Below are 12,410 nucleotides of genomic sequence, written 5' to 3'. Positions count from 1 at the left end.
CTGCCGCAAAATCAAAGTAGTGGGGGTATGGGTAGTCCAGGCTACCTGCCTCAAAATCAAAGTAGTGGGGGTATGGGTAGTCCAGGCTACCTGCCGCAAAATCAAAGTAGTGGGGGTATAGGTAGTTCAGGCTACTTGCCGCAAAATCAAAGTAGTGGTGGTATGGGTAGCTCAGGCTACCTTGCACAAAATCAAAACAGTGTTGGGATTGGTAGCTCAGGCTACCTTGGGAAAAATCAAAGTAGTGGGGGTATGGGAAGTACTGGCTACCTTGCACAACACCAAGGTAGTGGGAGTATGGGTAGTTCAGGCTACCTTGCGCAAAGTGTTGGGGGTATGGGTAGTTCTAGCTATCTGCCTCAAAGTGGTGGGGTCATGGACCCCAAAATGGCATATGCGTGGCAGCATCTGAAAGCTGACTGCATGCAGCCCAGGATCAACCACATGCACAAAGCTGTCAACCCCCTCCTGGAGGCCAGCAGGGCGCAGAGGGAACAGTTTGGGGATATCCCCATGGTGGACATGATCGGGCCAGAGTCTGGCCTGGATCTCCTCCACGGCAGGCTCCAGAGGGACCCTCGCGGCAGCCGCTCCGACCCCCAGATGGACCACCTGCGGCGGGAGAGGGAGTACAAGCTGGGTCGGCAGACCTCCAGCGAACAGGAGATTCAGGCGCGGCTCAACGAGCTGCCAATGATCGTGCGTCAGGAGCGCTATAGGCGACGCCTGGAGAGGCAGTCGTCCAGCGAGCAGGAGGGCAGTGGGAAGGCGAGGACACCGAGGCAGGATGACTCCAGCGACATGGAGTCAGCCAAGGAAGGCTCCGACAAGCGCTCAATGTGAGTCCAGGACTGCCTGGTCATAAGCAGTTCTTCACAGTGCTGTTTGTTTGTGGAAATTTAACAAGGTCATTACAAAAACAGTTATTACAATTTGTCTGGTCAGCACTGTCCACCATGATCCAAAACCATTGATTTGGAAGATAGAGTATTGATTATATTCCCCGTTTGGGTGACTCATGGCAGAAACTGTGTCATTGCAGAGAGAAGAGAGCCACCACCATGGCTGAGATTGTGGAGCAGGCCCAGGAGAGAGAGGCAGCACAAGTAAGTTATTTCACATGTACAGTATTTAACAGTATTTCGTATTTTGTTTTTGCATAATGAAGATCGTTTGTTAGGCCACACAGGCCTGCTTTTTGGATTTCTGAATGACATACCTCTCTCCTGTCTGTTCCAGGCTCGAGGGGAGATGTACCGCCCAACCAGCAGCCTCTCAGCACCCGTGACCTACGAGCGCCCGCGAGCCAGAGACCGCCCCAAACCCCGCAGGAGACCCCGCCCCAAAGAGCCTGAGGAGAAGCGACGCTCTCGCTCGGCTCCGGCCCAGAGCCCGGCACAACTTCTGCCACCCTCACACACTGCCCATAATGAAGGCTTCCTGTACCGCAAACACGACTTTGAGGGGCACCAGAAGAGTCCCAGCAGGTGGGCGTCCACCTACTCACAGTTACACACACCACACAACACACAGACAAAAGTTAAAAGGTTAATGTAGCTAGATCACTACAGAATATGTGTATATACAGTACTCTATTGACACACTATGACACACATATTGACACACTATGAGTTCACTTTGGAAGAAAGTAGAAACGTGCATAAGCTGTTGCCCAACAAGCTGTTCTTGTTTTGCAGTAAGTCCTGGGTGAATTTGTATTGCGTGTTGACAAAGGGAGGGATCACTTTCTACAAGGACGCCAAGAGCACCACCACACCGTACAATGAAGAAACCCCACTCGACCTGAGCGTCTGTATATGTGATAGCACCATAGGATACAAGAAGAAGAAAAATGTCTTCGTTATCAAGTATGGCTTGATGAAGAGGATATTTTTTTACTCCACCTTATTCCTTATTAAAGCATATAATAATTTTCTTCACCTTAAAACATTTGAGTGACCAGAGGATACTCTTGGTACTTCCAGTAACAATGTCTATCTCCTTTCTTCTCCAACAGGAAAAATGATGGCAATGACTATATTTTCCATGCAAAGGATGAGGTAAGAATGCCTGTGATGAAATTGAACGTTTCATTTAATGTCTTAACATCAATGTTTTGTTCCCATTAGAGAGCTAGATAGGCCACCCCTCTGAGCAGAGTTCCTCTCTAGGCTTCTTCCTACAGTAGGTTCTTTCCTTCTAGGGAGTTTTTCCTGACCACTGTGCTTTCGCTTGGCTTTGCTTATTCTTTGGGGTCTAGGCCAGGTAACCGTAAAGCACTTTGTGACAACTGCTGATGTAAAAAAGGGCTTTAAAAACCCATTTGATTGGTTAACTCACTGGTCCTGCTTCTTGGTTTTGTGGAAACCCTGACAATATCATGTATCTGGGTGCACTTTTGCAGGAGGACCTGAAGGCTTGGGTCACTAACATCACCACCAGTATAACTGAACATGAGGAGATCGCCAAGTGGGACAAGCCCACCACCTCGTCCACAGATCCCGACCGCTCGGAGAGGAAGGAGAAGTCAGAGGGCGACGCAGACGCCAGGTCAGAGAGGTCTGAGATGGGAGGAGAGGTGGAGGAGGAGGAGAGGTCAGAGAAAGAGAGGTCTGAGAAGGGAGGAGAGGTGGAGGAGGAGGAGAGGTCAGAGAAAGAGAGGTCAGAGAAAGAGAGGTCAGAGAAGGGAGAGGGGTCCAAGAAGACGGGAGAAGGCTCAGAGAAAGCAGACACGTCGGAGAGGGGTGAGAGGGCAGAGGGGGGGGCAGAGGGCTCCAGCACATCAGGGAAGAGCAAATGATCCCCGCTGAGTGGAGGAGTGGACTGGCATCCAACCATCTAAAGCCCCCCCCCCTCCTAACTTTACCCTACGACACCAGACAGTGCTGAACAAGGGAGACGGAGGGAGATGTGTACATTTCTGTGCATATCTTCTCTCTTTTTCTCTCTCTATATCTCTCTGTCTCTCTCTGTGACATCCTGAGGCTTGGGTCCTAATGTTAACTGTGACTGTCTGATCTTTCAGCCCCTCCCCCTCCCCCAGGCAAAATACATCAATACTTGCATTGCATTGTGGCCCTTGCTGGTAGGTTGGAGGATAGGGGAGATTAACCAGCGCCACTGTGTGGTCACAGGCATTTGTCACAGTCACGACTCATTGATCATTTATTTCTTGGATTCACAGCATCTCTCAGTATATATATAATATACCTATGACTGACTATGTAATGCTCTGTCTAAAACAACCCAAGCAGTGGTGAATGAAATGTCTCACAATATTTTGAAAAAGCTTTTTTTCTGAAGCAATATACTTTTTTTTATTTATTCTCTTTGTTTGAGAGAGAGTGAAAGGAGACAAGAAACAGTTGCTTATTAATTCTATGATTGTTCACATTCATCATCAGCTTATTTCTGTCAGGTCAGCAGCACCTTAGAACACTTCCAACACGTCTGTGTATACTCAGCATATTGACATTTCAAACCCACCTCATCGCTATCTCTGAGTCATGTTGTCATGATGGAATGCTGGTATTACCTACTTGTGTTCATAATTGAATTGATCAACACATGATTCTCTTCTGAACTTTTGGATGAATCATGTACAGGCCCATGCCATGCCATGCCATGCCATGCCAGGAATAAAGGTGAAATAGGTTTGCCAACTGATTAAAACTCCATCACATCCAAGAGTCTATTCAAGGAGGCAATGCCCAACTTAACCTCCTTGTGGTGCCAGACCTGTGTCATGGCATGACAGTATAGTGCACCTTCTATTCGAATGCCTTCGTGTTCTTCGTGGTCTTGAGAGGTTCACCAGTTTTTAAATGAATTTGGCAGTGCAATAATTTCATCTGAAGGGAAGGTCTGTGTAAAATGCTAATATCATGGTAGATCTTAAACTATCCCCACATAAAGTGTGGTGATAAGAATATATGTTTTAATGACATAGCAGAGAGAAGCCCAAGCCAGAAATAATTCATGCTTCTTTTGACTGCTATTTGATCTGAGACAAATTAAGAAGCATTAGAACCCCATTGCTGTTTTTATTATATTATTAGAATATATTCGGCAGGGACTGTAATGGTTTCACTTGTGAAAATACAGTAGTAACATCAACATTAGGTGAACCCCAAAATATACAGTTGAAGTCATAAGTTTACATACACTTCGTTTGGAGTCATTAAAACTTGTTTTTCAAACATTCCACAAATGTATTGTTAACAAACTATAGTTTTGGCAAGTCGGTTAGGACATCTACTTTGTGCATGATGTTTACAGACAGATTATTTCACTTATAATTCACTGTATCACAATTCCAGTCAGTCAGATGTTTACATACACTAAGTTGACTGTGCCTTTAAACAGCTTGGAAAATAACAGAAAATGATATCATAGCTTTAGAAGTGTCTGATAGGCTAATTGACATAATTAGTCAATTGGAGGTGTACCTGTGGATGTACTTCAAGGCCTACCTTCAAACTCAGTGCCTCTTTGCTTGACGTCATGGGAAAATCAAAAGAAATCAGTCTAAAATAAATTGTAGACCTCCACAAGTCTGGTTTATCCTTGGGAGCAATTTCCAAATGCCTGAAGGTACCATGTTAATCTGTACAAACAATAGCATGCAAGTATAAACACCATGGGACTATGAAGCCGTCATACCGCTCAGGAGGGAGACACGTTCTGTCTCCTAGAGAAGAACGTACTTTGGTGTGAAAAGTGCAAATTAATCCCAGAACAACAGAAAATGACATTTTGAAGATGCTGGAGGAAACAGGTACAAAAGTATCTATATCCACAGTAAAATGGGTCCTATATCGACATAACCCGTAAGGCCGCTCAGCACGGAAGAAGCCACTGCTCCAAAACTGACATAAAAAAGCCAGTCTACGGTTTGCAACTGCACATGGGGACAAAGATCGTACTTTTTGGAGAAATGTCCTATGGTCTGATGAAACAAAAATAGAACTGTTTGGCCATAATGACCATCGTTATGTTTGGAGGAAAAAGAGGGAGGCTTGCAAGCCGAAGAACACCATCCCAACCGTGAAGCACGGGGGTGGCAGAATCATGTTGTGGGGGTGCTTTGCTGCAGGAGGGACTGGTGCACTTCACAAAATAGATAGCATCATGAGGCAGAAAAATTATGTGGATATATTAAGCAACATCTCAATATGGGATATTGGGTCTTCCAAATGGACAAAGACTTCAAGCATACTTCCAAAGTCGTGGCAAAATGGCTTAAGGACAACAAAGTCAAGGTATTGGAGTGGCCATCATAAAGCCCTGACCTCAATCCCATATCAAATTTGTGGGCAGAACTGAAAAAGTGTGTGCGAGCAAGGAGGCCTACAAACCTGACTCAGTTACGCCAGCTCTGTCAGAAGGAATGGGCCAAAATTCACCAAACTTATTGTGGGAAGCTTTTGGAAGGCTACCTGAAACGTTTGACCCAAGTTAAACAATTTAAAGGCAATGCTACCAAATACTAATTGAGTGTATGTAAACTTCTGACCCACTGGGAATGTGATGAAAGAAATAAACTTGAAATAAATCATTCTCTCTACTATTATTCTGAGATTTCACATTCTTAAAATAAAGTGGTGAACCTCACTGACCTAAGACTGAATTTTTACGAGGATTAAATGTCAGAAATGGTAAAAAACGGAGTTTAAATGTATTTGGCTGAGGTGTATGTAATCTTCCGACTTCAACTGTATCATAAACTACTTCTCCCTCCCTGTTTTCTGTCTTTCTGAGATTAAACCAATAGAAAATGATTGTCAGTCAGAGGAGATCATTAAATTGTAGATATCTTTAAGTACAGTCCCCCAATAAATCCTATGCTCATTCTATGGAATGAAGTGGGTTAAGATGAAAACATTTACGTCAATCTACACAAATGAAATGGGGAAACAATACCAGTCAATTACGATATTACTGTTTATTTAATTTAAATGAAAAAAAAAGAAAATTAGGAGTCACTAACAAAGGATAGTGTATATACACCAATATCTAGTTACATTTGACATTTTACAAGGGAAAAGAGTGCTGGACCTAGGTACATTTGTTGTGTTTTTATAAATGTGTTTGTCATTTAATTGATCATACGGGTTTGCTACAGACAGTTGTTTCTATTCGTAGTTAGATCCTGTCAGGCAAGTGAATTATTATAAGAACAGTCCTGTAGCGAATGATAGGCCTTCGCTACATTTACTTGAACTGGTTAACAAACCTTGGATGATAACAAAGAACTTGCTAACCTGAATGCTAGTTTATTTAGCAACTCTGGAGCTGATCAGACTGGTATCCAGGCTACACACGTTTTAGCTGTGACTCTTGAGCTATGACTTCAAAGCTAAATACAACCATACATCCACAAAATGTTTTTCTTGCTTCAGTCATATTGGAAGATTAATTATAAACATATATTGATAAGAAAGTGAATGAACACAAATATGTTGGTTTAGTTAGTACTGTACACCTACAATATGAAACCTCAATAGCCAGCATAGGATGATTGAAATTTGGTCAACTCTGTTTCAAATTGGCTACTTTTTAATTATGTTTACAGATGTGTTTTTATCTGATTCCTAAATGCCCCATACCATGGACCTTCCAAATCAAACATAGTTGCTTAAAGTGGTCTGTGTGTGTTATTAGTCATAACCAAATCTGTAAAAAATATAAAAAATATAAAAAACTTGTTAAGCATTATCCCCAAAACCAGTATTTAGAAAATTAATTGATTTCACAATATACTCAATACAGACTGTTCCATTTGACCCAGGATGCAAATTCTGGCACTCATTGGTATTAAAGTGTTATGACACAAGCAACAGTCTAACTGCAGCTTGTTGATTGGATGCAGTTAACTATTTCCTCTGGAATTGAGCCTTTCATTGCAGTACATACCGTATTTATTAGTTAAACACTAGTAGCTGTTTCTCTTATTTTCCACTGTGGAAAGTGAGAGGCTCTCCTAATTCTATTCATTCTAATTCTATGGTTCCCGGCATCTACATTCTTATCAGAGAAATCCCAACATCACTTGATGAAACAAACATGTTAATACTATAATACTTACTAAACACACATAAATACTACGATATCTACTAAACACAGAAATACTATAATGCCTACTAAACACACAGAAACAAGGTAACATAAAGCTCTTGACCTCATGGCTGGTGTTTTTGTGATTTTGTGTTTTTCTTGTCTCAGATACTGTGTTAGTGTACCTTAATGATACCTATACCTTGCTGCTATGACATTTTCTCTATGTAAACCTCTTTATTTGCTGATGCAAAATTTCCATGAACATTGTTGTATGCTTGACACAAAGGTGTTAAGCCAAGAGTTTCTGAAAAAGTAATCATCAACCATCCTCCACAGATCAGTAGATACATAATGCATTCTATATAGTAGTGGGAGAGATTAAGAAATTCCTGATGTTGCAGCCACTCACAGTGTTAAAAAATCAAAGTAAATTTGCTTGATTGAGTAGAGAAAGTTAACAGATTCCTGTGTTAGAGATTCCACTCTGAAGTAGAATAACACATTTTTTAAATTTAATTTGGCAAATTAGTAAACCTTGCCAGAGTGTACTGTTCTTGAGACAGGCGTACGCAAAGGTAAATTCTCTTGATTTAGAGGGGGTAAACATACTGTCATTATAACACCAAATGACGTAATCACCAATTAGCATTAGCAAACATTTATTAGAATTCATGGACTTAATCCATATGACCAGCTATGTACTTAATGCTCCAATCTCCACTTCTTAATGCCTTTGTGCATTTAATAAATGGAGCAAAATGTCAAGTGTCATGACTGGTAATGTCAAGTGCCACGATGACACACTTATGTAGGCATAATGACACAGTTATGTATACGCCTTCAACTAAAGTATTCCCTGTATTTAACCAAGTCATTTGTTATTTTTTTTGTAAGAAGAAGAAAAACTGTTTGTGTCATAAAGCCACCTGGGGATAGTAACTGAACCACATAGCTCAGACAACCTAAGTGAAGAAATCAGTCATAGATGTCAAATGAAGGGCTGGTCTTTTAAAAAAACAACTGTGTTTTCTGTTTTGAGGTAATAACGCTTCAGATCAGTAAGCTTGAAATCTTTGCTTATGTACAGTATGTTGGTACACAATAAAACATTTTTATGCTGTATTCTGTAGCCCTCTTATAGCAGATCAGTGAAAGGCTGAAACACATCAGAGCTACTTGCAGTTTTCAAGAGAGACGCAAGTCGAAACGCTAATAATTGATGATGTGCACAGTGCAAAACGCTAGTGGCGACGCAGGGTCTATAAGAAATATACATGTATACAGTATTGCACAAAGTCTGCACAACTCAATGTATGTCTTTTAAGAATGTACATTTTAATTCTGATTTGTTTATTAATAGACTGGAGCAACATCTGCCAATATCTGTCTGTTGAAATATGGTATTGTCTCATAAACTCTGTTCATCCCTTAATCTGGGCACTGTCGTTTTTAATACTGTATATAGCTTGACTGGCACCCATTTACATGAAAATGACATTATTTATTTAAAAATGCACAAGAACCTCAAATCTAATTATTGGCTCTGATCATTGGCCAATTTCCAATAATATAAGCAGATAAATTCTGCATGGCTTCTATATGATATGATACTGTGTAAAATGATTTACTGATGTTTTCTACAATAACACTTTAGGTGTATGTTGGTCTTTGTCCTGCACCAACCTGCAGATCTCTATCACTACATCTCTGTTTTAGACATGGACACTGGTAGACATGGAACTGTCCTTTCAAGAAGTCAGTTGAGTCCAAATGTATGCCCATGCACCACCAGTTTGTTATCGCCACGTGCCCGGCTTCAGACACACAGGTAGTGAAGGAACACTACCGATCAGTGAACTCAAGTGAAAAGGATATCTTTATCTATTTGAAGTCTTCCGCAAGCCATGAAACAACAAATGGTTAAGACGTTCTACTTGATAATGAGGCGTGACAGTGAATTCCATATATACTGTAAATATGGTTCATGATAAAAGCACAACAGGAAAGTATCATGAAAGAAAAGGGAATCTGCTGTTATTTGTCAGTAAGAGATAATAGCTCATTCAACATGAGATGGCATTTGTAAGAAATGCATACATGATAGTTAGAGGCAAATATCATTATTAGCATATAATACTGTTAATAAATGTGTCAGACCATAATATGCTGTGTTAGCATTAAGTATACTTCTAGGAAAGGGGTTCCAAAGGGGTTCTCTTGCTGTCCCCATAGGAGAACCCTTTTTGGTTCCAGGTAGAACTTGTTGGGTTTCCATCTGGTTGGGGGTTGTTGGGGTTCCCTTGGAAAGGGTTCTACACGGAACTCAAAATGGTTATACTTGGAACAAAAAAGGGTTTTCCAAAGGGATATTTCCGTGTTTTATTTTGAATAAATGAGCAAATATTTCAATTGTGTGTAGATTGATGAGGGAAAAAAAATCATTTAATCAATTTTAGAATAAGGCTTTAACCTAACAAAACATGGAAAACGTCAAGGGATCTGAATTCTTTCCGAAGCCACTGTATATCGTTAATTTGTAACGATTTTTTATATTTTTTATTAATGACTTCTTGTGGGTTTGATGTAAGAGTTAGGCTTACAGGCAATCTACTTTCTCACAGATCCAGGAGATTACTCAGATGCATCATTCCATCTCTTTAACGGACCACCAGAGAAAGCAGTTTCCATCTCAGTAGTCCTCATTACTAGTCTCACCAGAACCTATAAACACACAATACACTCAGAATGTCAATGTCCATTCATGGATTTTTGTACGTATTCTTCAGTAGGCAAATGTGACACTCAAATAATTGTGTTACCCTATGGTCAATGGTGTGCCATCCACCCATTTCGTGACCAATTCCTTATCTTTGTCAGTCCGACCAATCCAGTATCTCTTCTTTTGGAATCCATTGATAATTTCCTAGCATATTGGCAGAAATATATATAAGCATGAAAAACATATCGTCAACTGCCATCAACAGTACTAGACTAATTCCAGTTCCTCCCCCACCCCACCCCCTTTATTTATCTTCTTTCTCTCTCACATTCTCTTCTTTGCTGTTTATGATAACTGGGTTTGCTCCTCTCCCCTTACAGTTTTTTCTACTGTCCTCCCAGGATGTAGTCTCAGTAGAGATGTATTACCAACTGGAGTCGAAATACCTCCTTCCCTGATGAAGAGCAGCATAGCAGAGCACTGGAAATGAGCACTCATGTCCATATTGACACACAAACCTATTAGTGAATTATCCATTATATCAAAAAGATTTTTAAGGATTCTAAGCTGGTGAATCAATGACTGTTGTTTACTCTTGTGCTCTCCCTTTTCAGATACAGTACAACTCACCTAGCACACAGAGCTGAACTCGGCCTCTCTCTTTAGTCAAGGCATTATAACTGGTCTTCCACCGGCCTATCTCTTTAGTTAACTGGTCTCTCTTTAGTTAACCGATCTCTCTCTTTAGTTAACTGGTCTCTTTCTTTAGTCAACTAATCTCTCTCTTTAGTTGACCGATCTCTCTCTTTAGTTAACCGGTCTCTCTCTTAGTTAACCGGTCTCTCTCTTTAGTTAACCAGCTTTGAGTCGTCTTGGGTATGTCTGTATAAGCTTTGCACATATCGATTTGGGGATTTTCTCAAGCTCAGTTAAGTTAGATGGGGAGCGGCGGTGAACAGCAATCTTCAAGGTTTTCCACAAATGTTCAATGGGATTCAAGACTGGGCTTTGGCTGGGCCACTCAAGGACTTTCACATTATTGTTCTGAAACTATTCCAGCGTTGCTTTGGCTGAATGCTTGGGGTTGGAACATGAATGCATTGTCCGGTTGGAACATAAATCTTCCCCCCAGTCTAAGGTCGTTTGCACTCTGAAGCAGGTTTTCATCAAGGATTTGCCTGTATTTGGCTCCATTCATTGTTCTCTCTATCCTTACCAGTCTCGCAGTCTCTGCCACTGAAAATCATCTCCATAGCATGATGCTTCCACCAACAGACGACAGAATCTTTTGCCTCATGCTCTGAGTCTTTCACGTGATTTTTCGCAAACTCCAGGCTTGCTGTCATTTGCCTTTTTCTCAGGAGTGGCTTCCATCTGGCCACTCCCATAAAACCCAGACTGGTGAAGTGCTGTAGAGGCTGTTGTACTTCTGGCAGGTTCTCCAATCTCAGCCAAGGAACTCTGTAGTTCTTTCAGAGGCCTCATTGGTTTCTTGGTCAACACCCGGAGCAAGGTCCTTCTTACCCGGTTGCTCAGTTTGGTCAGATGGCCAGCTCTAGGCAGAGTCTGGGTAGTTAAATATTTTTTAAATTTCCCAATTACGGAGACCACAGTGCTCTTGGAACCTTTCAACTCTCTCAAAATTGTTTTATACCCTTCCCCAGATATATGCCTAATCACAATTATATCATGGTGATCTACGGACAGTTCCTTGGACATCATGGTATAGTTTCTGCTCTGACATGCACTGTGAACTGTGGGACATTATATAGAAAGGTGAGTTTCTTTCTAAATCATGTCCAAATAATAGAATTGGCCACTGGTGGACTCCAATCAAGTTGTAGTGACATCTCAAGTGATGATCAAAGGAAATTGGATGCATCGGAACTCAATTTGGAGTGTCATAGCAAAGTGCTGTGAATACTTATGTAAATGAGATATTTCTGTATTTAATTTTCAATAAATCTGCAAAGAAAAAACTACAAAAATGTTTTCACTTTGTCATTATGGGGTATTGTGTGTATATGGGTGAGAAAAAAAACATATTTAATCCATTTTGAATTTAGGCTGTAATAAAACAAAAAGGAATAAGTCAAGGGGTATGAATACTTTCTGAAGGCACTATATGCAGAGTTGGCTGTCAGAAGAGAGAAGCTGTGGTTTAGACGTCAGAAAGAGGCTATGATTTATGATTGATTGGGAAAAAATATGCACTGAGTAAAACTCAGAGGATAACCCGTTTCCAACATGGTCCCTGATGGAATACACACAATACAGACAAGACACACAAAAACAACAGTAATCGCTAAAGTAAAAACTGTATCACACAGCATAGAATATATAAATAAAAAAGAACATATACAATCAACCTCTCCTAATATCATAATTTGTCCTCCTGGACTCTAAATACTTTATACATCAATAAATCTATATCATTATGAATAGTACTTAGATTGCAGCTAAGATGGCTTCTGGGCCAGGCCTCTGCCTTCACATTTCTGATGTAAAAGGTCAGTGACGCTAAGTGACACTGAACCTTCTCCTAAGATGACCTCTGACCTGTCCTTTGAAAACACCCTTGGACTGGTACAGTTTAATAGGCAGTGGAAGACTATTCCACAAAAGAATGCCA

The 12,410-nt window shown here is 40.9% G+C and overlaps 1 protein-coding gene across 1 annotated transcript; it reads left to right on the top strand.

The window, feature by feature from the left end:
* The first annotated feature begins 27 nt into the window (after window positions 1-27).
* On the top strand, window positions 28-4,257 carry LOC123994500 (spectrin beta chain, non-erythrocytic 4-like). Its single transcript, XM_046297173.1, has 6 exons — window positions 28-839; window positions 1,043-1,106; window positions 1,240-1,487; window positions 1,698-1,868; window positions 2,018-2,060; window positions 2,405-4,257. Exons 1-6 carry the CDS (start codon window positions 28-30, stop codon window positions 2,798-2,800), a joined length of 1,734 nt encoding a protein of 577 aa, XP_046153129.1. The 3' UTR covers window positions 2,801-4,257.
* Window positions 4,258-12,410: the final 8,153 nt, after the last annotated feature.

Source organism: Oncorhynchus gorbuscha, linkage group LG02, assembly GCF_021184085.1.
Source record: "Oncorhynchus gorbuscha isolate QuinsamMale2020 ecotype Even-year linkage group LG02, OgorEven_v1.0, whole genome shotgun sequence".
Classification (NCBI taxonomy): domain Eukaryota; kingdom Metazoa; phylum Chordata; class Actinopteri; order Salmoniformes; family Salmonidae; genus Oncorhynchus; species Oncorhynchus gorbuscha.
Note: the sequence above shows the minus strand (reverse complement) of the source record. Positions and strands in the feature narration are given on the sequence as shown.

Bases quoted from the DNA above. Each gene is read 5' to 3' on its own strand.
- LOC123994500 (XM_046297173.1), top strand. From the start codon at position 28: ATGGGTAGTCCAGGCTACCTGCCTCAAAATCAAAGTAGTGGGGGTATG. The intron at 1,107-1,239 runs GTAAGTTATTTC...TGTCTGTTCCAG, and splicing joins AGGAGAGAGAGGCAGCACAA to GCTCGAGGGGAGATGTACCG. The intron at 2,061-2,404 runs GTAAGAATGCCT...GCACTTTTGCAG, and splicing joins TTTTCCATGCAAAGGATGAG to GAGGACCTGAAGGCTTGGGT.